This window comes from Prionailurus viverrinus, chromosome D1 (genome assembly GCF_022837055.1).
Source record: "Prionailurus viverrinus isolate Anna chromosome D1, UM_Priviv_1.0, whole genome shotgun sequence".
In the NCBI taxonomy this organism is placed as follows: Eukaryota; Metazoa; Chordata; class Mammalia; order Carnivora; family Felidae; genus Prionailurus; species Prionailurus viverrinus.
In genome coordinates this window covers 98,777,104-98,798,232 of record NC_062570.1, presented here as the reverse complement: position 1 = coordinate 98,798,232, position 21,129 = coordinate 98,777,104, and the positions used below count along the sequence as shown (strand labels likewise).

The following is a 21,129-nucleotide window of genomic DNA, read 5'->3' as shown; positions in this document are numbered from 1 at the left end:
TTTTTATCATCTTAAACTCCCAAAGGGCAGGAACAGGCTTGCCTCATCACCGCCTCCCACCCCTCTCCTGGCCTGGCCCTTCCATGTTGGATTAATTCCATGTTGAAATAAATGGAATTGCATTAAACTTCCTTTTTAAAAAAAGTTTATTTATTTATTGTGAGAGAGAGAGAGAGAGAGAGAGAGAGAGAGAGTAAGCAGGGAAGGGGCAGAGAGAAGGAGAGAGAATCCCAAGCAGACACTGCCCTGTTAGGGCAGAGCCCCACGACATGGGGCTCCCTCTCACCAGCCTGTGAGCTCATGATGACCTGAGCCCCCCGGGTGTCCCTGCATCAAACTTCTTGGCCATAGGGGAACTTCCTCCTTAAATCCAAGTTCTAAAGAAGCCCACTTGTTGGGGGAGGGGGCAGGGTAATTGGGAGGGAGCCCCTCTACCTGTCTCCCCCCCCCCCCCCCCCCCCAGTGTGCCCTTGAGATTGCTAATTTTCCAAGCAGCTTGGCCCAGGGTAACCTCCTATACCATGAATTATGGTAGTTCTATCTGGATTTGACATTCCCTCACCAGCTGCCTAGCTGCTGGGTTTCCACGTTGGTTTTTTTGTGCAACTCTTTCCTGCCGAGCTCTCCCCACTCAATCCTTTTTAAACTGAAGCATCTCTCCTCCGTCCTCACACCTCCCCTACTTAGGACCAGCTGCTGACTGTATTATCATTGAGCCGTGGCTCTCACTTCCTGAGAATCCAAGGGAAAAATGAAGGCCTCTCCCCTGACCAGTCTGGCCACCTTCTGCGGCCTCTCCCAGCTGCCGCTAGCTGTTTTGATCATCTCCAGCCCACTGCCTCTGCGCTCAGAAAATAATAGCTAATGCCTTTTACAATGTTTACTGTATAGCTGACCTTGTGCTAAGAGCTTCGTGTGCAAGCTTTCACTTAGCCCTCACAGCAACTTTATGAGGGTGGGAACTATTTGATAGATGAGGACATTGAAGCTTTGAGAGGTTAGGTAACTCGCCAAGGTCACACACTGAAGTGCAGCACAGACATCAGCACCTCTGCTCTTAACTGCCACTCTGATGACAGAGAAACTATGCCTCCTTTGGAGGTGAGTTCTCAGCCTCTCTCCCCCAGTGACCCAGGAGCACCAGTTATACCCCAATTTGGCCGGATGGCTTCTGGGGCCATCCAGCCTTCTGGAATGGGAACCTTGCCCTGGCCTATTCCAGCTCCAGGCATTGCCCACAGTTGTTCTCCCTGCTTCTAGAGGTTTGGTTTCCATGTGTAACAAAGGGTTTGTTGTGGCAATCTGCACAGGATGACTGGCACCCTGAAAGCCATCACATGTGGGTAGGGGGCAAAGACAGCTGACAATAGAGTGTGAAGTTTGCAGATCCATCACCAGGGACACATGGGGGATGTGCCCCCCCCCCCCCCCCCCGCCTTAGGGACAGTGACACATGGCCCTGAAGAGGTGGTTAGTCAACAAGTGGCTTGTGCAAGGGGATTAACCCTGCGTCCTTACATAGGCAGGAAAGACTGCCTTGCATGGGATGCACAGGCAGAGGTGGTGATCACAGATGACCTCACTTAGACCAGTTCGCCAAACCCTGGGCTCTCTGGGTTAGTCGTCCAGGAAGCCGCAATATCCTTGGAACTACTGTAAGAATAAAAAGCTGGGCTGAGAGGAAGGGCATCTAGAGGAGAGAGGAAGGGGCCCTGGAGAGAGAGCTGGAGAGCTGGAGGGGCAGCATGAAAACCAAACAGGCCTGCATTCAAATACCATCTTGGCCACTTACTAGCTGCATGACCTTGGTCAAGTCATTTTACCTCCCTGAACCCCACTTTCTTAGACTGTAAACATACCCAACCTTTGGGGTTATTTTGATTCCTAATGGGGACACGTAAAATGATCAGTTCAATGCTTGGCAGATGGTCGCTGGTCAACAACAGGAGAATGCTAGATTTCAACCCCTTGGGTATCAGGAGCCGACTCTTGTCTGTGCTCCAATGTTAGCGTGGTGCCTTGCATATAAGGGATACCCTGTAAATAGTTGTTAAATGAATGAATGAATAAATGATGAAGGGTCCCCCCCAAAGTCAGCCTGGTTTCCCATTCCTCTGAGCTGCTATTTCAAACTTTCCCCTTTCCCCCCAATTCAACTCCCATGCCAACCCTCACCATTGTTCCCCAGGTTCACAGCCACAGGGCGGGGGGCTGCCTCAGTTTCCTGTCTCCACACATTCTGCATCTGCAGAAATGCTTTCCCTTTGTCCGGGCCTCTCTGGTCCAGAGTGGACCTCTCCATCTCTTCTATGGATCCTTGCCCCATGCCTCTCATCTATCCTCTTCCCTCTCTGCTGGTTCTTTGTCTTCTAGAAATAACCATGGTCAACTATCTCCCATCTAAAAGAATCATTATATTACACACCTGAAACTAAAATCATACTGTACATTAATTAACTGGAATTTAAATAAACACTTAAAAAGGGCGCAACTGGGTGGCTAAGTTGGTTGAGCATCAGACTCTTGATTTTGACTCAGGTCATGATCCCAGGGTCATGGGATCGAGCCCTGTGTTGGGCTCTGTGCTGAGGCACTGAGCATGGAACCTGCTTGGGATTCTCTCTCTCTCTCTCTCTCTCTCTCTGCCCCTCTCCCACTCATGCTCTCTCTCTTAAAAAAAAAAAGGAAATCTTTATAAATTTTTTTTTTTTTCAACGTTTATTTATTTTTGGGACAGAGAGAGACAGAGCATGAACGGGCGAGGGGCAGAGAGAGAGGGAGACACAGAATCGGAAACAGGTTCCAGGCTCTGAGCCATCAGCCCAGAGCCTGACGCGGGGCTCGAACTCACGGACCGCGAGATCGTGACCTGGCCGAAGTCGGACGCTTAACCGACTGCGCCACCCAGGCGCCCCAAAAAGGAAATCTTTAAATAAAAACTTAACAACAACAAAAAAAGAATAGCCCCAAATTGCTCTTGATCTCACTTACGTCCACCCTCCAGGTGCCACCCTCTGTTCCTTCATAGTGGAGCTCCTTGAAACAATCCCCTGCATCCCCCGGGTCTCCTCACCCCCATCCCATCCAGCCCTCCTGTTCTCACTTCCGCCTCAGCTCTCCCCAACACAGCTCTGATCACGGTCACTGGTGACCTCCTCTTGTCAAAATGAGCAGACGCCTTGTCTTCTTCTCATCTTTCCCAACCTCTCAGAGGCCATTGGACACCCCTGGGCTCCACTCCCGGAGGCTCTCCTCTGTCAGCTTCTGGGACGCTCTCCTCTCCTGGTTTTCCTCCCCTCGCCAATCGTTTCTTCTTAGCCTCCTGGTTCACTCCTCTTCTTCCACTGTTTCTTATGGTCCATCTTCCTGGAGTTCTGCCCTTATCTCCCTTTCCTTTATGTACACGCAAGACTCTAACATACCCCCTGGGTGCTAACAAAGTCCTAATCTCCACCTGGCATCCCTTTCTCCCAAGCCCTAGACTTCCATGTTAACGTGAATATTCTCTAAGCACCTCAAATTCGAGATGTGCTGAAGTGAATTCTTTTTCTCTCCAAACCTGCTCCTCCCCCTTTATTCCCAGTCTTGGCCAACGATCTCATCATCCACCATGGCCTCCACGTCGGACACCTCAATGTCATCCCAGGCTCTGCCCTCGTTCTCACACCCCATAGCCAATTTGATGTCAAAGCCGTCGACAATTCTTTCTAATTATCTCTGGACTCTGTCTCACCCTTGCTCTACCCCCTGCAGAGCCCTGGGACAGGCAGATCTGATGATCTCACTCTCTGGCTTAAAAATATGTAGTAGCTCCCCATCACCTTCAGGATAAAATGGTGTTTGTTTAGATCCTTGAAAGGGCCATCCTTTTCATCAGGGCCAGAACTAAGTAAGGTGAGGCAGGTTGGGTGCCTGGGTGCACCATTTAAGGAGGGCTCATTCTCAGGCTTGTTGGTACAAACACCTCTATGCATTTTGCAACCTAATGGCCCCCTTGCCTCCCTTCAGTCCTGGCCCTGTTTCTCATGGCTCCATGCCATTGCACTTGGCCATTCTCTCCACCCCAAAACCCTGACCCCTCTCTACCTTACCAACTCCTACCCATGCTTTAACGCTCCAGTCAAGGGCCACCTCCTCTGAGTTGCCTTCCTTGACCCACCCAATCTGAAATACATGATTCTCTTCTGTTCACCCTTCCATCACATTGGCCGCGAGTCCGGTTTACTTTCCAGCCTTGACTACCAGCCTAGCGCCTTTGAGGACACTTTGTTGGAGACTGCTAGAGGGAATGGATCAATCTCAGGAAAGAGGTCTGCTGAAAGTTACTGTTAATAACAAGAAGAGGGGTGCCTGGGTGGCTCAGTTGATTAAGTGCCTGGCTCTTGGTTTTGTCTCAGGTCATGATCTCATGGTTCGTGAGTTTGAGCCCTGCGCTGGGCTCCGTGCTGACAGCACGGAGCCTACTTGGGATTCTCTCTCTCCCCCCCCCCCTCTCTTCCACTCCCCTGCTCATGCTCACTCTCTCAAAATAAATAAATAAACTTAAAATAATAATAATAATAACAACAACAGCAGCAGCTTGGGGCCGAGAGCCCAGCCTTTCATGGACTTGCTGTAGAGAACTGAAAGCTCTAACAGTTATAACTGATGCCCAGCAGCAGGCAGCGAAGTCCCCATCAAGTGGGCAAGAAGCGGCTGCGGAGGAAGAGGATGAGAGGATGGGGTCTGATGGCCAGTTCTGAGGTTCCATAGTCCTGTCCAGTCTTGTCCAGCTTTTCCAGGGGCAGCCAGTGTAGGCATCACTCCACCACCATGCCCTGCTTCTGAGTATGAAAGAGTCATGCCTGTATAATAAAGTGCAAATGCCTCTTAGCAAGGCATTCGAGGCCCCTTGGGGTCTGGCCCCGGATCACCAATCAGGCCTCAGGTCTCTGCTTCCTTGCTCTCTACCATCCAGCTGTTCTAAACTATTTGACTTAAAAAAAAAAAAGTTTATTTATTTATTTTGAGAGAGAGACAGAGAGACAGAGAGAATCCCAAGCAGGCCCTTCACTGTCAGTGCAGACCCTGATGGAGGGCTCGGTCCCACAAACCACAAGATCGTGACCTGAGGCATTATATCAAGACTCAGACACTTAACTGTGCCATCCAGGCGCCCCTTGAATTTTCTTGAAGTTTTCCTGCTCTCTCCCATCTTGGGGGCCTTTGCTCAGGCTGCCCCCTTTATCTGGAAAGCCCCTTTCCTCTCTCTTGCCCACTTCCAACAGTCTATGTTGCCTCTTCCAGGAAGCCCTTCCTGCTCAAGTCTGGGTGAGGTACCCTCCTTTGTGCTATGATAGCACCCCTAGCTTGACCCTTAGCCCTCTGATTGATACTGCCTCTAAATGCACAGCTAATCTCTCTTGGAGTCACCATGGGCCAGGCCCTGTTCTAAGCACCTTATATAATTTACCTAAGTTCCCACAACCACCTCATGCCTTGATGTTATTTATATCCTCCTTTCACAAATGGAGAGATGTGGGGCACCTGGGTGGCTCCGTCGGTTAAGCATCCGACTTCAGCTCAGGTCACGATCTCACAGTCTGTGGGCTCGAGCCCCGGGTCGGGCTCTGTGCCGACAGCTTGGAGCCTGGAGCCTGCTTGGGATTCTGTGTGTATGTCTCTCTCTCTCTGCCCCTCCCCTGCTCGCACTCCGTCTCTTTCTCTCAAAAATAAATAAACGAAGAAAAAAAAATTCAAATGGAGAAATGGAAGCTCAGAGAGATTCCGGTTACATAGTATCTTACTTTCCTGTGCTGTGTAACAAATCACCACAAAGATGGCAGTTTAAAACAACATATGTATGACCTCAGTTTCCATGACTCAGAGCACAGCCTAGCCGCGTCTTGAGCTCTGGCTCTCGCAGGCTGCAGTCCGGGTGTTGGCTGCCCTGGGGTCTCATCTGGAGCCGTGGTCTGCTTCCAAGCTTGTTGAAGTGGTTGGCAGAATTCAATGCCTTGCCACTATAGCTCTGAGGCCCTCAGCTCCTCGAGGCCACCTCCTCTGTGTAGTTCACAACACGGCTGTGTGCTTCAAGGCCCCAGCACCGTACTATTTCTTTTCAGGAGGTGCTCAGTCCCTTTTTTGTTTTTTAAGTTTATTTATTTATTTATTTGTTAACGTTATTTATTTCTTTTGAGAGAGAGACAGAAAGGGAGAGATAGGATCCCAAGTGGGCCCCACACTGTCAGTGCAGAGCCCTACCTGGGGCTTGAACCCATGAACCACAATCATGACCCTAGCTGGAACCAAGAGTCAGACGCTTAACTGACTGAGTCACCCAGTCGCCCCTTTATTTATTTTTGAGAGAGAGAGAGAGAGAGAGAGAGAGCGAGAGAGAATCCCAAGCAGTCTCCACGCTGTCAGCACGGAGCCCGGATGCAGGGCTTGAACCCACGAACCGTGAAGTCATGACCTGGACTTAAATTAAGAGTTGGATGCTTCTGACTGAGTCACCCTGGCACCCTGCCCAGTCCCTTTTTATTTTTTTTAAAGGTTTTTTTGTTTTTTTAAGTTTATTTAATTTGGAGAGAGACAGAGATAGTGAAAGTGGGGGAGGGGCAGAGAGAGAGGGAGAGAGAGAATCCCAAGCTGGCTCCCCACCATCAGTGCAGAGTCCGATGTGGGGCTCGAACCCACGAACCGTGAAATCATGACCTGAGTTGGACACTTAACCAACTGAGTCCCCCGGGCGCCCCTGCCCAGTCCCTTTTTATTCATTTATTTATTTTATTTTTATTTTTATTTTTTAATGTTTATTTATTTTTGAGACAGAGAGACACAGAGCATGAACGGGGGAGGGTCAGAGAGAGGGAGACACAAAATCCGAAGCAGGCTCCAGGCTCTGAGCTGTCAGCACAGAGCCCGATGCGGGGCTCGAACTCATGGACTGTGAGGTCATGACCTGAGCCGAAGTCGGACGCTTAACCGACTGAGCCACCCAGGCGCCCCTGCCCAGTCCCTTTTTATTTTATTTTATTTTATTTTTTATTTTTTTTAATGTTTATTTTTGACAGAGAGAGAGAGACAGAGCATGAACAGGGGAGGGGCAGAGAGAGAGGGAGACACAGAATCAGAAACAGGCTCCAGGCTCTGAGCTGTCAGCACAGAGCCCGACGTGGGGCTCGAACTCACGGACTGTGAGATCATGACCTGAGCCGAAGTCGGACGCTCAACCGACTGAGCCACCCAGGCGCCCCGCCCAGTCCCTTTTTAAATGGCATTCACCTAAGTCACACCCACTAAGGATAATCTCCCCTTTGATGCACTCAAAATCAATTGATTTGGGATCTTAATTACAACTGCAAAATCTCTTTACTATTGCTATAAAAGGTCACCTAATTACGGGAGTGACATCCCCTTATATTTACAGGTCCTCTACATACCCTAGGGGAAGGGATTAAACAGGTGTGTACCGGGGTGGGGGGAGTGTGGGGTCGGGAAGCTTGGAGGCCACCTTAGGCCATGTCACACACAGCTGGTGAGTGGCAGCTCCGGGAGTCAGTCAAACACAGCTCTTCCTCCTCTGGAGTCTGTACCTTCAACCCAGCTGAGGCAAAGGATACGAGAGCTGAAATGCTGGCAGGTCTTAGGAGGACCAAACTGGGTCCTGCATGCAAAGTGTGTGGCACAGCGTCTGGTCCAAGGAGATGCTTGACACTTGCAGTTCGCATCCCCAAAGGCCAAGACGGTGGCTCATCTGCTCTTCTGCCTCCACAGTCAGCAGTAGGAGGAGGAGCCGTGGGGTGGGGGGATTATAGCAGAAGCTTTTGACCATCTAGTTTGAATCCTGCGCCCGGCTGGAAGAGGGAGCCCAGAAGAAATGCCTCCTCATATCCCCATGCTCCCAATCAGACCCTGTCGGAACATAAACGTCCCCTTCTCATTCCCCCATCCCTCAGTCTTTGTCGCCTCCCCCCCCATGAAGAAAGGCACAAAGTCGGGAATTGATGCTGCATCTTTTTTTTTTTTTTTACTTTTGCCTTCTTAAAGCATGTGCTGAGCTGATGGACGAAGCAGTTTGGCAATTAAAAAGGCCCAGCGGCTTGGGCAGCAGCAGGGGAGGCCAGGAGAGGGCCAGGGAACAGCAAAGCCCGCACTAACTTCATAAAATATAAAACAAGGGAGGGGTGAAGGGCGGATGGAGACTTGTAAAATACAATATCTTAGGGGATTGGCAATAATAAAAAATAAGGTTCATTATTTACAAACAATTTCTGTTCTTGGTCTCTGTACAGTGGGGCAGGGGTGAGGGGTGTGTGTGTGTGTGTATGTCGGTATGTTGATGTGTATGTTTGTGGGGGGCGGGCAGGGAGGCAGTGGTCGTGTTGGTCATTATGAGAAAGGAAGGGGTTAGCCCAGTGAGTGGTTTATCTGAGAAGGACGGATGGTTGTGGGAGGGTGGGGTGAGAACAGAGTGGTCAGCCCAAGGGAACAGTCCGATTGTGGTGGGGAAAGGAAAGGCCCTGGTAAAGATTGGGGCAAAGAAGGTCTGGGGAAAAGTGGAACCCCTTCTCCTGGGCTGGGAGCCCAGGGGGCAGGGGTACAAGCTGGATCCGGGTTAGAGAGCAAGACCACCCCTCTTCTGGGCGCCAGGGGGTACGTCCTGTGTCCTGGGTCTTGGCACGGCCTAGGAGAGTTTGATGGTGGTATTGGGGCCCAGATCCCTGGAGAGAGAACAGAAATCAGAGTGAATCTGTCCAGTGAAGGACCCTCTCACCCCTCTGCATGCTGGATCAGGATGCGGGACGGATGGGGCCTTGGGGATGTGTGGCTGACACGGGGACCAGGGCACAGTGTGGGTGGAGACTGGGACGCCAGGAAGGGAAGGGGCCACCCACTCACCTCTCACGGAACCACTCCTTGGGATGAGAGAAGTCGGGGCTGGTGCCATTTCCACCGACGTCTTTTGGCCAGGCCTCACTCAGGTACTTGGTGGTCTCGTGGGTGCTGTCCAGGTGGTCAAGCTGTAGGTGGTCCTGGGGCCGCTGCTCTGCCGGGCCCCCCGGCTTGATCTCCCAGCCATCTGGGGGCTCCACAGGCAGCAGGGCACTGCGGCCATCCTCCCACGAGCCTGCCCCCTCATCGTAGAACAGGAGGCTCCGGGAGGGCACTAGACAGAGAGCACAGGGTGAGCCTCAGTTGTCGAGGCCCCCTCCTCCCAGCCACGTTCCTGGCCCACTAGTTAACGATGAGGGTCCTGGAATCTTGCAGACCTGAGTTTGAATCCTAGCTCTAACATTTCCAATTTGCATGACCTCAGGAAAATCAAGCCTTTGCTTTAGCCTTTCTGAGCCTCAGTTTGCTCATCTGTAAAATAGGGATACTAGGGCCAACCTCAAGTAGATGTGGTTTAATGAGACAATATAGGGAAAGTGATTGGAACTGTTCATAGTAAGCACTCTGAGAAAGTAGTTCTTCCTAAGCAGAGGCTACCGGGGCGGGGCATCTGTGAGCTGAATTCTAGTCCCACCTCCACTATTCACTTTCTGTGAGATCTTGAATCAATCTCTTCTCCATTCTAGGCCCTAGTATGCCCTTCAGGGAAATGAAGGAAAAGAAAACAAATTTGTTGGATATTGACCTTGTTTTGTTTTGTTTTGTTTTGTTTTATGCAGGCTTCATGCCCAGTGTGGAGCCCAGTGCGGGGCTGGAGTTCACAATCCTGAGATCAAGACCCAAGTTGAGATCAAGAGTTAGACGCTTAACCGACTGAGCCACGCACACGCCCCTGGATATCTACTTTGTGCCAGGCATGGTGCAAAGCCCTTTGACCTGTATCCAATCACTAACATCACAGAAACTCCTGGGAACGAGATATTTTTAGCCCAGTTTCACAGAACAGGTAACCGAGGTTCTACTTATCGGGGACGCTAGAGGTGAGAGGCAAACCCAGGTCTGCCTGGCTCCAGCCCTCAGGCCCTGACCTAAGGGTCTGTGTGAAAGGCACTCCCTGCAATTGAGCAATACACCAGCTCTGAAAAGCCCGTTCCAGAAGCCACTTCCTACCACAGATGCACACAGGGCCTGCCATGCACTGCATTCACTGCAAGGGGCTCCTTCATTCCCTCGCCTCCTCTGACTCTGGCTTTGTTCATTAATGCTGCCCCCACCCCCAACTTCCATCCCTTCCTCTCCTGGGGTTTCCTCTACCTCCAAATATACAAGAGCCCCTCTGCTCTTGGAAAATGGATACGTGACTCGCAAGCCCTTACACCCCTGTGGCCCACCTCCCTTAGCAACTGTCCTGTCTTCTCAGGCCACCCTTGTCCAGGGAGTGGTTTTCACTCACCACCTCCACTTCCTCTTCCCCTAACCCTCCCCTCCCCTTCCTCCCCTCAAGGCCCTGCTGGTCTAGCTCATTCTCCCTGCATATCTCTCCTTCTCGAATCTCACTCCTCCCTGTCCCCTCCCTCTCTGACCTCCCATCTGTTTCCTCTTCCTCCTGCCCTGCTAGATAAATTCGTTCCTGGTAAATGATGAACAGCCAGAAAGTTCCTCTGTGGGTCTACCTGAAGTATCTTCCGCCTCTGGAAATCCATACTGTTCTTTGCTGCACCCTCTACCAGTTCTCCCCCTTGCCACCCACGTATTATACCTTTTCTCCCCTCTCGTGTGGTCTTCGAAAAGGTGGCAGTGTGCTCATTTAGTAAGTGCTTGCTCTACACCAGACACTGTGCTAAGAGTGTTTGTGCACCTTGCCATCTAGTTGTCACAACAACCGTGCTTGGTAAGAGTAGAGCTGTGACTCCCGCGTTTCAGATGAAGAAATTAATGCTTAGAGAGCTTAAGGCACATGCCCAAGGCCACGCAGTTAGCAAACGGCCACGGCAGGTACGACCGACTCTGAGGCCCCCCCGCTCTTAACCACTGTACCTGACAACCCCCTATGGGACGGTAAATATCTGAGCTCACACCACCATGGCCCCTCTTCTGCCCAAGGTAGACATTACCAGTGGGTCTTGGCACTCCTTCCTGCTGCTCCTGAGTGCTATGTCAGGGTCCTTCACATAGTGCTTCAGACAGCCACCACCATCTTATTGGAAAGGGCCCTTGAACTGAAACTCATTTGCCATCCCATTCGTGAAATACTAATGGTGTCTAGCAGATGCCCCATGACCACCGGTACCATAATTCGTCGGGGCTAGGGTGGGAACATTCCTGTTAGCCCCTCTGAGCCACTCTTGGGTGGGCTGGGATTAGGGGGTCTGCCCCGCAGTCCCAATTCTACAACCAACATTGAATAAATCATATGCCCTTTCGGAGCCTCAGTTTCCCCATTTGCAAAATGAGGGCACAGAAGAAGATAACGCCCACCCAGAACCTGGCTCCATTCTCGTGTCTGGCTTCTGTCTGGAAGTTGGGGCTGAGGGAAGATGGCCTGGCTCAGGTTAACATAGCCTGGCCCACTCACTCTGACTGGCTGTGTAGACGCTGTCAGCGGCCACGGGGTCTTCCTTCACAGTCTGGGAGCTGGAGGAGAACTCAGGGAGGCAGGGCACAAGGGAGCCCAGCACCAGAACGAAGCACAAGGCCGCCACCTGGTAGTGGAGAGAGAGCGGTGGTCAGAGCCACTCTCAATCCTTCTGCCCCCAAACCAATAGGTATAAAAGGCTCTCTGTTTTTCCAAAAAAGCAGCACCCAGAGCCAACTACCCCCTAGATGTGGGCTCTTCTACCCTTTCTGGAGAAGGTTGGGGAGGCTGCTCAGGCCATCGCAGCTCATTGTAGGGAACTGCCATAGGCAGCATTAGCAAAAGAGGAAAGTGGTCAACATGGTTATAACCTATAAGGTGGAGGAATCAGGACAGGGAGAAAGGAGTAGGTGGGGGTTTGGGGGGTTAAGGGAGGGGGACAGAGCATCATACCAGGTTCTCACAAGAGGAGCTGAGAGTCACGCACCAGGAACTGAGCCCTGCCCACAGGGTGACTGCCACCTGACAGTGTGAGGCTCTCAGAGGGCCTGGGGAGTGATCAGCCAGGGGGCAGCAGGCCGCACATTTCCAGGACAGAGTGGAAGAGGGTCTTGCAGAGGCCTGAGCCACACCCTGCATATTCTTTTGGCTTTCTAGAGATTTGCTCAACCTTCTCCTCGCTATTGGTTCCAGAAAGAAAGAACCAAGTCCAAACTTCCTTGTGTTTCCTTAAGCCCTTTCCTCCCCAGCGGCCTTGTAGAAGTGGCCTCCTCAAGGGACTTGCCCTGCTATCCCCTAGCTGGGTTCACGTGAGCCACTACACATCCACACGGTGTTAGAATTCATCACGGAAGGTCATGTTCTAGAAGGCTCCATGGGCTTGGTGAAAGAGGCTGGGGTCTGCAGGAGCCAGCTCACCAGGCACTAGGATCGTGTACCTTGGTGATGTGGCCAATCCCTCCAAGCTCTGCCTGCTTTCCTAGAAAGCCAGCCTGGGGAAGTCTTGTCCTTGTGTGGCCCTGGGGTGAGGGAACAGCACCTACCATGAGGCAGGTCCCAGTCTGGGTGGCAGCCATCTTGTAAGGTCTTGAGATCTTGTTGGTGACCAGAGTCTGGAGTTTCTGCAGCTGCTGCAGCAGGGTCCTGAGGAGGGCACAGTGGTCACCTGGCACGCTCTGACCCCGCAGGCATCTCTGCCTCCTGGAGCTCTCCCAGGGTGCACCTGGGCTGGCTCCAGCCTTAGCCTCCACACCAGGTGTCCATTTCAGTCACGACAGAAAAGGTCACCTCCCGCTTGGCTCCTCTGCGGTGTGGCTTGGGGGGACCTGGGGCCTGTCTCATAGTGAACAGCTGGGTCACCCTATGGGAGTTCAGGGTTGCTCCTCACCAAAGTGGGGGTGGGAGGAGGGTCTACCCCACCTGGGCTGAGGTCACCTTTTTCTTCACCTACACCAGCCACAGCTAAATTGACCTTCCTGTCTTTGAACCCCACAACTCCCTGAGCTGATAAGACGGCCACGTGTGGCAGCTGTCTGGTGTGTAGTGAGGGTCCAGTAAATGGTAACTCCCATTTTCGTTGATTTTGTTTTGTTGCTTTTATCACAGCACCTGCAGCACTTCGTTTATTTACGGATTGCCATGTCAGTCTCCTTCACTAACTGTGGGCTCCCTGAGGGCGAGGACCGGGTCCCACCCAACGTGGAATCCTCCGGGCACACACAGGGGGGACTCAGCCCATGCCTGGTGAGTAACAGTTTAACCATCGCTTTCCTCCACCTAGCCGGGCAGTGGGGTTGCAGTTACCAGAATGTACAGCAGGTGGCGAAATAGCTCCAAGGGCCTGGCCCTATTTTGGGCCAGAGAGGAATCTGGGCCAGAGGTAGAGGGGTGAGGGGTGCGGACTCCCGCCTCCCTTCCCTGAGTGGGGGGCATTCTCCAGGTCAATCAGGGGAGTGGCTGGATCCTGCTGGAGAAGCTGGGGGAGAAGGGAGGAAAGAAGGAAAAAGCCTTCTGTTGAGCACCTGCGAATTACCAGCTGTCATCTACGTCATTTTAATTTACCCCAGCAAATAATTATTAAAGACCTACTGTGGGCTCATGGCTAGGCACCATCAAGAATTCAGAATAACCATTAAAAAAAGAAGAAGAGCTGACATGAATTCAGCATTCTCAAATGCCAAGCACAGCTCTGGGCCCTTTACTTGCACTGTCTCATCAAACCTTCGCACAAATCCTGTGAGACAGAGCTTCTATAATCCCCATTTAGACAAAGCAACTGGGGCCCAGAGAGGTTTAATGGTTTTCCCAGAATCGCAAACATGGCAGAATGGAATAAAAAAACAAAACAAAACAAAAAACCCAGGCTGTGATTTTATGTGGCCACCAGGCCCTGTGCCGGCTCCACGCTGATGTTGCTCAAACTTAATTGTGCCTGTGAATCACTGAAGGATCTTGTGGAAACGCAGATCCTGATTCTGCAGGTGGTGCCGATGCTGTTTGTTGGTAAGAAGAACCCTGAGCAGCAACACCTACACCAGCGGTTCTAACTTTAGGGTGCACCAAAATCACCTGGAGGGCTTACTAAAACACAGGTTGCTGAGCCCTCCCCGGGGAGTTCCTGGTTCACTAGGTCTGGCTTGAGGCCTGAAAATAAGCATTTCTGAAAGTTCCCAGGGGCTGCTGCTGCTGGTCTGGGGTCACACTTGGAAAGCCACTGCTCTACATCAGCTCATTTAAGCGTCGCCCCTGCCCTGTCATAGCATATAGAGCTATATGCGGATGAAGAAGGATGGGAGGCCAGGGGTCCCAGGCTCTGCAGGGTTCCTGTCATCCTGAACTCAGTTACCCCGTCTCTCTCCTGCCTCCCAGAGCTATGCCAGAGCCAGGCACTGGCTGCAGAAGCGTGGGGGGCCAGGGAGGAGACAGGTGGGACAACTCACCTGTTGGCATTCTCCAGGGTCTCTACCTTCTTCCACAGTTCGTTGTTCTCTGATGTAAATGTCTCCACCCTGAGGGGGCCAAGTAGGCAAAGGCTCAGAGGCAGCCTCCAGACCCACTGCTGCCCGCCCCCCACCCCTGCCCCACCATTCCCTGTGGCATCCCGCTCCCCACGCCCTCTGCTCTGGTGCCCTTTGAGAGAGGACCAGGGAGAGCGGGGCAGGCTGGGGAGTGGGTCCCAGGCCTGCCACCCTGCCCAGGATGCTTACTTCTTTTCTAGACATTCCACGTACTCCTTCTTCTTGCGGCGGCTCTCCTGGGCCGAGATCTAGAGGGGCAAGCCCCCGAACAGGGGTTACCATAGCCACGTAACCACTTCCTGGGGATCCTCAATTTTAGGGCTGGCATCACCTGGGGAGCAGAGGCTCCCACCCACCAAGGAAGTCCTAGGGAAGGGGCTGGGTCCAGCTCATGCTTTACCTTATTCTTGATTTTTCTCCGGACCCTCTTTAAGGCCTTTTCTTCGGCTTTGGTGAGGGGGAGCTTCGTGGGGATGGGGTAGCCCTCAGCAATCAGGGTGCGTTTCTCCTCCTCTGTCAGGAGCAGCGGCCCTGATGTCCCCTGTAATTTCTGTGGGAAGTACGACATGATGGTTAGGAACCAGACAGCCCTGGATTCCAGTTCAAGCTCTGCCCTTTACTCTTTGTGTGACTTGGGGAAGGTACTCGACTCTCTTAGCCTCAGTTTCCCAATCTGAAAAAGGGTGGATCTGAATTAAATCCGATAACATGAATCAACAGTGCTGGGAGCCCAGCATGTTAGGCACTCAGCCTATTATTGTGGTGGGGGGGCGGGGGTGTCCCTAGATCCCATTCTGGAATCCACAGCCTCAAAGCTTGCTTGCCCAGAGCCCCTAAGCAGCAGCCCCCTCATGTCCCTACAGTCTCCACTTGGGAGGCTCCACACTCATCCCAGGACTCAGGGCCTAGCTCCATGTTTCCTGGGGGCTTTTGGGCCTCCTAGAGCCTGGGCCACCCCCCTAGAGGTCAGGAATGTCAAGTTCTAGTCCTGGCTCAGCAACAGTGTGGGTTTGGCAGGCCTCTTGGACCTCTCTACCTGGTTCCTCTTCACCCCAAAGCAGGATTGAAAGATTCTCACTCCCATCTGCCAGGCAGGCACCTCTCTGAATTCTGATAGGGATGAGGATCAGGCTTGGGGCTCCCCAGACCCTTCCCTGCTGGTCATGTACAGGGTGGACTTACTCAGTTCCTTGCCTCTAGGGTCAGCCCACCCCCAGCTGCTTACGTGAGGGGCGGTGAGAAGGGGGGAGGTGGAGATGGCCGTGGAGGAGCGGGCCATGGGCCGGACAGGGCTGGAGGGGGGCAGAGAGCGGGGACTCTGGGAGCCGTCACTGTCGCTGCCGTGGCTGCTGGGGGGCGTCAGAGGCATCTGCACCAGGTCCTCTGGGGAGAGCGGGGGAATCCAGGTTAGCAGGGTTGCATCCCAGCTCTGCTTGGACATCAGAGGTCAGCCAGCCCTGACACTGGGGAACGGAACACTGGGGCCTTGACCAGCTGTAACATCACAAGCCCCTCTGCCATGTCACATAGATGAGCTGACATCCCCAAAGTTGATTCCTGAGTGCCATCCCATCTCTGACGCCACAGAGGTCTGGCTCCCTTAAGCCTGGTCCTTGGTATGGATATCATGGAGGCCAGATTCTTGAAGTCCCTCCCCCATCCCTGACTTCACAGGGTCCAGACCCTTTGAGCCTCCAGCTTGGTAACCCCAGAGGTGACTGGAATCTGCCCGCAGTCAGACCCATGGGGATCAGGCTGGGCAAGCAACAGCCTCTGTCACTTCTTTTTTTCCACTGCAAAACTTTTAGCCACATCAACCCCAGGGGTTCCTCTTTCAACTTCAGGGTAACAGGACAGCATTGGGCTTTCGGCAGACCAGCCAGGGGCACTGCTCTCCCCAGCCTCCCCGCCCCTGTTGCTTCTCTGTGGCCACAGCATCAGGAAGACTGACACTTGAGGTGGTCAGGAAGAAGCCTGGGTAGAGCCATGAGGACCGAGAGCGTAGCTGCAGGGAGAGCTCCCAGGTCAGCACAGAAAGTCCAGCTAATAGCAGGTGTGGAGACCTGAAGGCTCTGGGCTGAGGCTTAGGAGGAACAGCTGCATCCTTCTAGGCTCTGCCCCAAACTGCCCCCTGCAGGAGTCCTCTCTCCTTTCCCAGACTTTGATTTGCCTCTTAAAGAGCCCTGAACTTGGAGCCAGAGAGCCCGAGTTCAAGTTCTGCTATCACCTGCCCCAAGTGTGTGGCCTACAGTCATGTTTATTAGCCTCTCCCAGCCTCACTTTCCTGTTGGAAGGGAGCCACGAGGATGGAATGAGCTAATGTTTGTAAAAATGCTTTACGGATAGAAGGGCGCTCTACAAGGCGATGTGTTTTCACAGTGGCCCCTTTCTGCCTTCTGTGAGTCTTCTCTCCAAGGAAGTGAGCAACCTGAGGGTGAAACTGGGGCCTTATTCATCCTTCTAAAGCATGTGCTACTGAGCCCAGGGCCTGATACATAGTAGATGCTTCATGAATGTTTGATGGATTAATGGGGTGGGACTGGAAAGATTCAGTTAGCCTTTTCTCCTTCTGGCCAATCCAAGAAGCTTCCTCTGTTCCCTTCCTCCTTGTCAGATCTGGGAGGCTTCCAAGGCCTCCTGGGATCTGCCAACTTTAATCCATTTGGCTGCTATGATATTGGCCCTCATTACTCTGATCTCCTTGGGCACAGGAACTGTCTTCTCTCTCTGCTTCCCCAGCTCCTGGTACTGGGACATGCACAATGAACTCACTGGGTGGATGGATGGATGGATGGATGGATGGATAAATGGATGGAAGGATGGATGGCTACAGAGTGGGCATCATCAGTGAATGATGGGAGGGGGATTAGCAAACAGGGTGAGAGAGTGTCAGTAACAGAGATGACAGTTGTAGATTGGGTAAGAAGGGGGCTTGAGGAAGGGAAAGTGTGAAGGGCAGGGAGGAAAGGATATTCTCAAGAGAGATGGGAGTTGTCAAGGGAGATGGGTGGGCTGGGCCAAGGGAGTAGGGATGCTGTCTGCCCAAGACTGGAGAGAGGCAGAGTCCCTTTCTGGACATACTTACCTGGTGTCACTTTGAGGAACTGATTCACCTCCTGGGGCTCCGCTTTGATCACTGGCAGCTGAGTCATCTCTCCTGGGGCCTGAGGAAGACATAGGTCCATCTCCATCAGCTGTCCTTGGGGCTGTCCCCACCAAGCCACTCAACCTCCCACCCTCCCCTGAGTCTGGCAGTCTGCTCTGCATATAAGGAGGTGGCGGGGCTCAGTGTTCCGAGCACAGCCCAGAGGGAGCAGAGGCAGGTTTTCAGGCTTGGAGAAGCCAAGTCAGACCTAAGAGAAGAGAATGATTGTCAAGTGGTTAGTGTAGTTTATTTATTTATTTTTTTAAGTTTTTAAAATGTTTTTATTTATTTTTGAGACGGAGAGAGACAGAGCATGAGCAAGGGAGGGGCAGAGAGAGAGGGAGACACAGAATCCAAAGCAGGCCCCAGGCTCTGAGCTGTCAGCACGGAGCCCGATGCGGGGCTCGAACTCACGGACTGTGTGATCATGACCTGAGCCGAAGGCGGACGCTCAACTGACTCAGCCACCCAAGTGCCCCACTGTAGTTTAGACCTTATGCTCAGAGAAGGAGAGCTTCTTGTGACCTCCAAGGCCAAGGCCATTTTTTTAGTGGAGGCTGTCCTGCACGGACTGTGAAGGCCACGTAGGCGGTAGGCCGTGGCATGGTGTTATGTGGTTTGCTATGTGGTTTGCAGAGAGTTTGCGGAGAGGATGAGAGGTAACGTCTGGCACATTGAAGCTGTTCAGTGAGCGGTAACAATACCACAGACTAAGAAGGCATGGACTGGCTGGGGGCTCAGGGTAAGCTCCCTCAGCCACTGAAGTTTGAAATGAGTCCTGAAGTATAAACAGGAATGTTCCAAACAAAGGATGGGGCCAGTGGTGAGGGGAAAGGCATTCCAAGTGCAGGGAAAAGTATCTGCAAAGGCACAGAGGCCAGAGAGCATGGCTGGATCCGGAAACTCAGTATTCAGGGTGTCCAGAGGGTAGGGGTGTGTGCCAGGGGTGGAGGGGTAGGAAACAAGATCAGATGGCTTGGCGAGGGGGTGGCGTGGGGGTGGTGGGAGGATTCACAGAAGGTAGAAAGGGACCAGACAAGGAAGTTTGCAACAATAAGGAGCCCCTAAAGGGTTGGATTGCAAGGGACTAACAGAACTAGATTTATGTTTTTTTTTAAATTTTTTTTAACGTTTATTTATTTTTGAGACAGAGAGAGACAGAGCATGAACGAGGGAGGGTCAGAAAGAGGGAGACACAGAATCTGAAACAGGCTCCAGGCTCTGAGCTGTCAGCACAGAGCCCGACGCGGGGCTCGAACTCACGGTCTGCGAGATCATGACCTGCACCGAAGTCAGCCACTTAACCGACGGAGTCACCCAGGCGCCCCTAGATCTATGTTTTAAACAAACACGCATCCCTATTTCTTTATATTCCCACTTGCTGCTACAGAAAGGACATCAAGAACACACATGGCTGCCTACACACGATGATCAACATGCACCTAAGTGGTGTTCTCTTTGAGGAAGGCACTGTGTTGTTGGGTGCTGGATTTCAGGACCAAGGCTCCCCTCTGGTTCTGCAGCCAGCAGGGAGAGGTCATGATATTCTGGGTGGGACACAGAATCCCCAATTTAGGCAGATGAGTAAGAATTGCAGAAGGTTCAAATTGGCAGAGACCTTGGAGACTCCCTGGTCTGCGTCCTAGCTCAGCCCTCAAGTGACAGAGAAGGCATTGTGATGGAAAGGGTGGGTCCCACAGCCTGTGACTGACAATGCCAACTTCTGGTTCCTGTGCCTTCCACAGGGTGTTGTGACCTCACTAGAGTGGGAAGTGTGGGCTTCTGGGTCTTGCAGAGTTTGGAATGCCGTTCATTATTTCTGACTGTGTGATTCTGGGCAAGTGGCTTAGCTCCTTGAGCCTCAGTTTCCTTCTCTGAGGCCCGTGCCCAACCTCCAAGACTCTGGCGGCTGCTGCTGCGCCTTCCCTTCCTGCTTTGCCAAGGCCTGAGGAGTCGCTGAGCCAGCCTTGGAGGTGGTCGCAACAGATCCTCCACCTTTGCAGCAGACCCTTGGTCCAACGGGTTGATGGTGGGGTAGGGAGGGGCTGAGCTTGCCTTTGGCCACATACATTTTGATCGGGTGAGATGCGTGGCCAGCAGGGGGCAGAGCTAGTCAAACCTGTAACTAGGGATTTTAAGATGGCCCTTAGATTGTAGACTCCGGGCCAAGAAGCCTTTTAGAGCCAGTTCATGCTCCCATTTTACAGACAAGGAAGCTGAAGGAATAAAAAGAAGGCAACGTGCCCAGAGCCAGGACACAGGCAGGGCCCAGAGACTTGGCCCAGGAGGCTCTTCAGATGTTGGATCTATAGCTGAATGCTGTTATCCATGTATCATGGAAGGTGGTGGTGGTGGGAGGTGGGGGGGTGGGGTGATGGCATGAGTGTATGAGATAAAAAACGTTGATCTCATGAGCATATACAACTGAAGTACAGCAAAACTTTCGAATTCTCATATTTGGTCTTTCCTTTTTAAAGTCCTGATGCTCTGAGAAAATAACACGGCCTGTGCCATGTCTGTCTCTGAGACCGTGGACCAGGCCGCTGATGCTCAGCCCTGCCTGGGTCCTTGCAAACTTCCTTCTGCACACAGTGAGGCCCCCAGCTTACTCCGAGGGTGCTACGGTTTGTGCCCATTCTAGGAAGGTGAGGGGGTCCATGGGAGTTCTGACCCTCAGTCCCAAGGGTCACATGGCTCCCAGTTCACGTAGCCCTGGGGTACACAGGGCTTTGAAGGCCTCTTCCCACAGAGACCCACCACCCTGCCTCCCTCCCTCAGCCCCTGGGAACCGTCCCCAGGCTCACCTGGTGGGGGACAGGCAGCCTGGACAGGGGGCTGAGGCCCAGCAGCGGGGTGGTGGCCATGGCAGCAGCAGCAGCCATGGCTGAGGAGGCGGCCAGAGGGTCCACGGGCAGCTCCGGGCTCTGCTCCTGCTTCACCATGACGGAGCACAGTTTGTGTCCCAGCACCCATGCTTCCTGTTCCACGTCTGAGGAAGGGGGCAGGACCAGGCTCAGGGGACTCCCTGAGCAGAGGGCTCTGCCCCCCTCCTCCCCCTGGGAGCTCCTCTGGACTGAGATGCCAGGGAACGGAGGGCGGCAGGCAGGCAAGGGCAGAGGGGGGTGCTTGTGACATAGCCTGGGGCCAGAAGACGTGGGGCATCTTCTTCATTCAGCAGCTCACACAGCAGGTGTGGACAACAGATCTGGACCCCTCCTGACTGGCTGTGGGACCTTAGGCAAGTTGCTTAACCTCTCTGAGCCTTAGCTTCTTCATCTGTAAAAGTGCCCGGCAAGAAGTAAATGTTCAATAGAAGCTAGCTATGGTCACTACAATGGCTGCCATCCAGGGAACATCTGCTGAGCACTGTGCTAGGCGCTGGGGACCTAGTGACAGTCACAAGCAAGTTTAGGGCAGCTGGAATGGAAAGGAAAGGGGAAGATGGGCCAGACTCACAGCTGTGACTTTGTCTTAAAGGTAATGGGGAAGCACTGAAGGGTTTTAAGCGCACTCAG

The 21,129-nt window shown here is 52.8% G+C and overlaps 1 protein-coding gene across 1 annotated transcript in view; it reads right to left on the bottom strand.

The window, feature by feature from the left end:
* Positions 1–7,995: 7,995 nt before the first annotated feature.
* The window catches only part of CREB3L1 (cAMP responsive element binding protein 3 like 1), a 35,237-nt gene continuing 22,103 nt past the window's right edge, over positions 7,996–21,129 (bottom strand). The window contains exons 3-12 of the mRNA XM_047823515.1: positions 20,419–20,603; positions 17,555–17,633; positions 15,695–15,852; positions 14,870–15,019; positions 14,659–14,717; positions 14,392–14,460; positions 12,496–12,595; positions 11,453–11,579; positions 8,884–9,151; positions 7,996–8,705 (exon numbers count right to left, since the gene is read on the bottom strand). Of these exons, the coding sequence (XP_047679471.1) occupies positions 8,669–8,705; positions 8,884–9,151; positions 11,453–11,579; positions 12,496–12,595; positions 14,392–14,460; positions 14,659–14,717; positions 14,870–15,019; positions 15,695–15,852; positions 17,555–17,633; positions 20,419–20,603 (1,232 nt within the window). The 3' untranslated portion in view covers positions 7,996–8,668. The remainder of the gene's footprint in view (positions 8,706–8,883; positions 9,152–11,452; positions 11,580–12,495; positions 12,596–14,391; positions 14,461–14,658; positions 14,718–14,869; positions 15,020–15,694; positions 15,853–17,554; positions 17,634–20,418; positions 20,604–21,129) is intronic.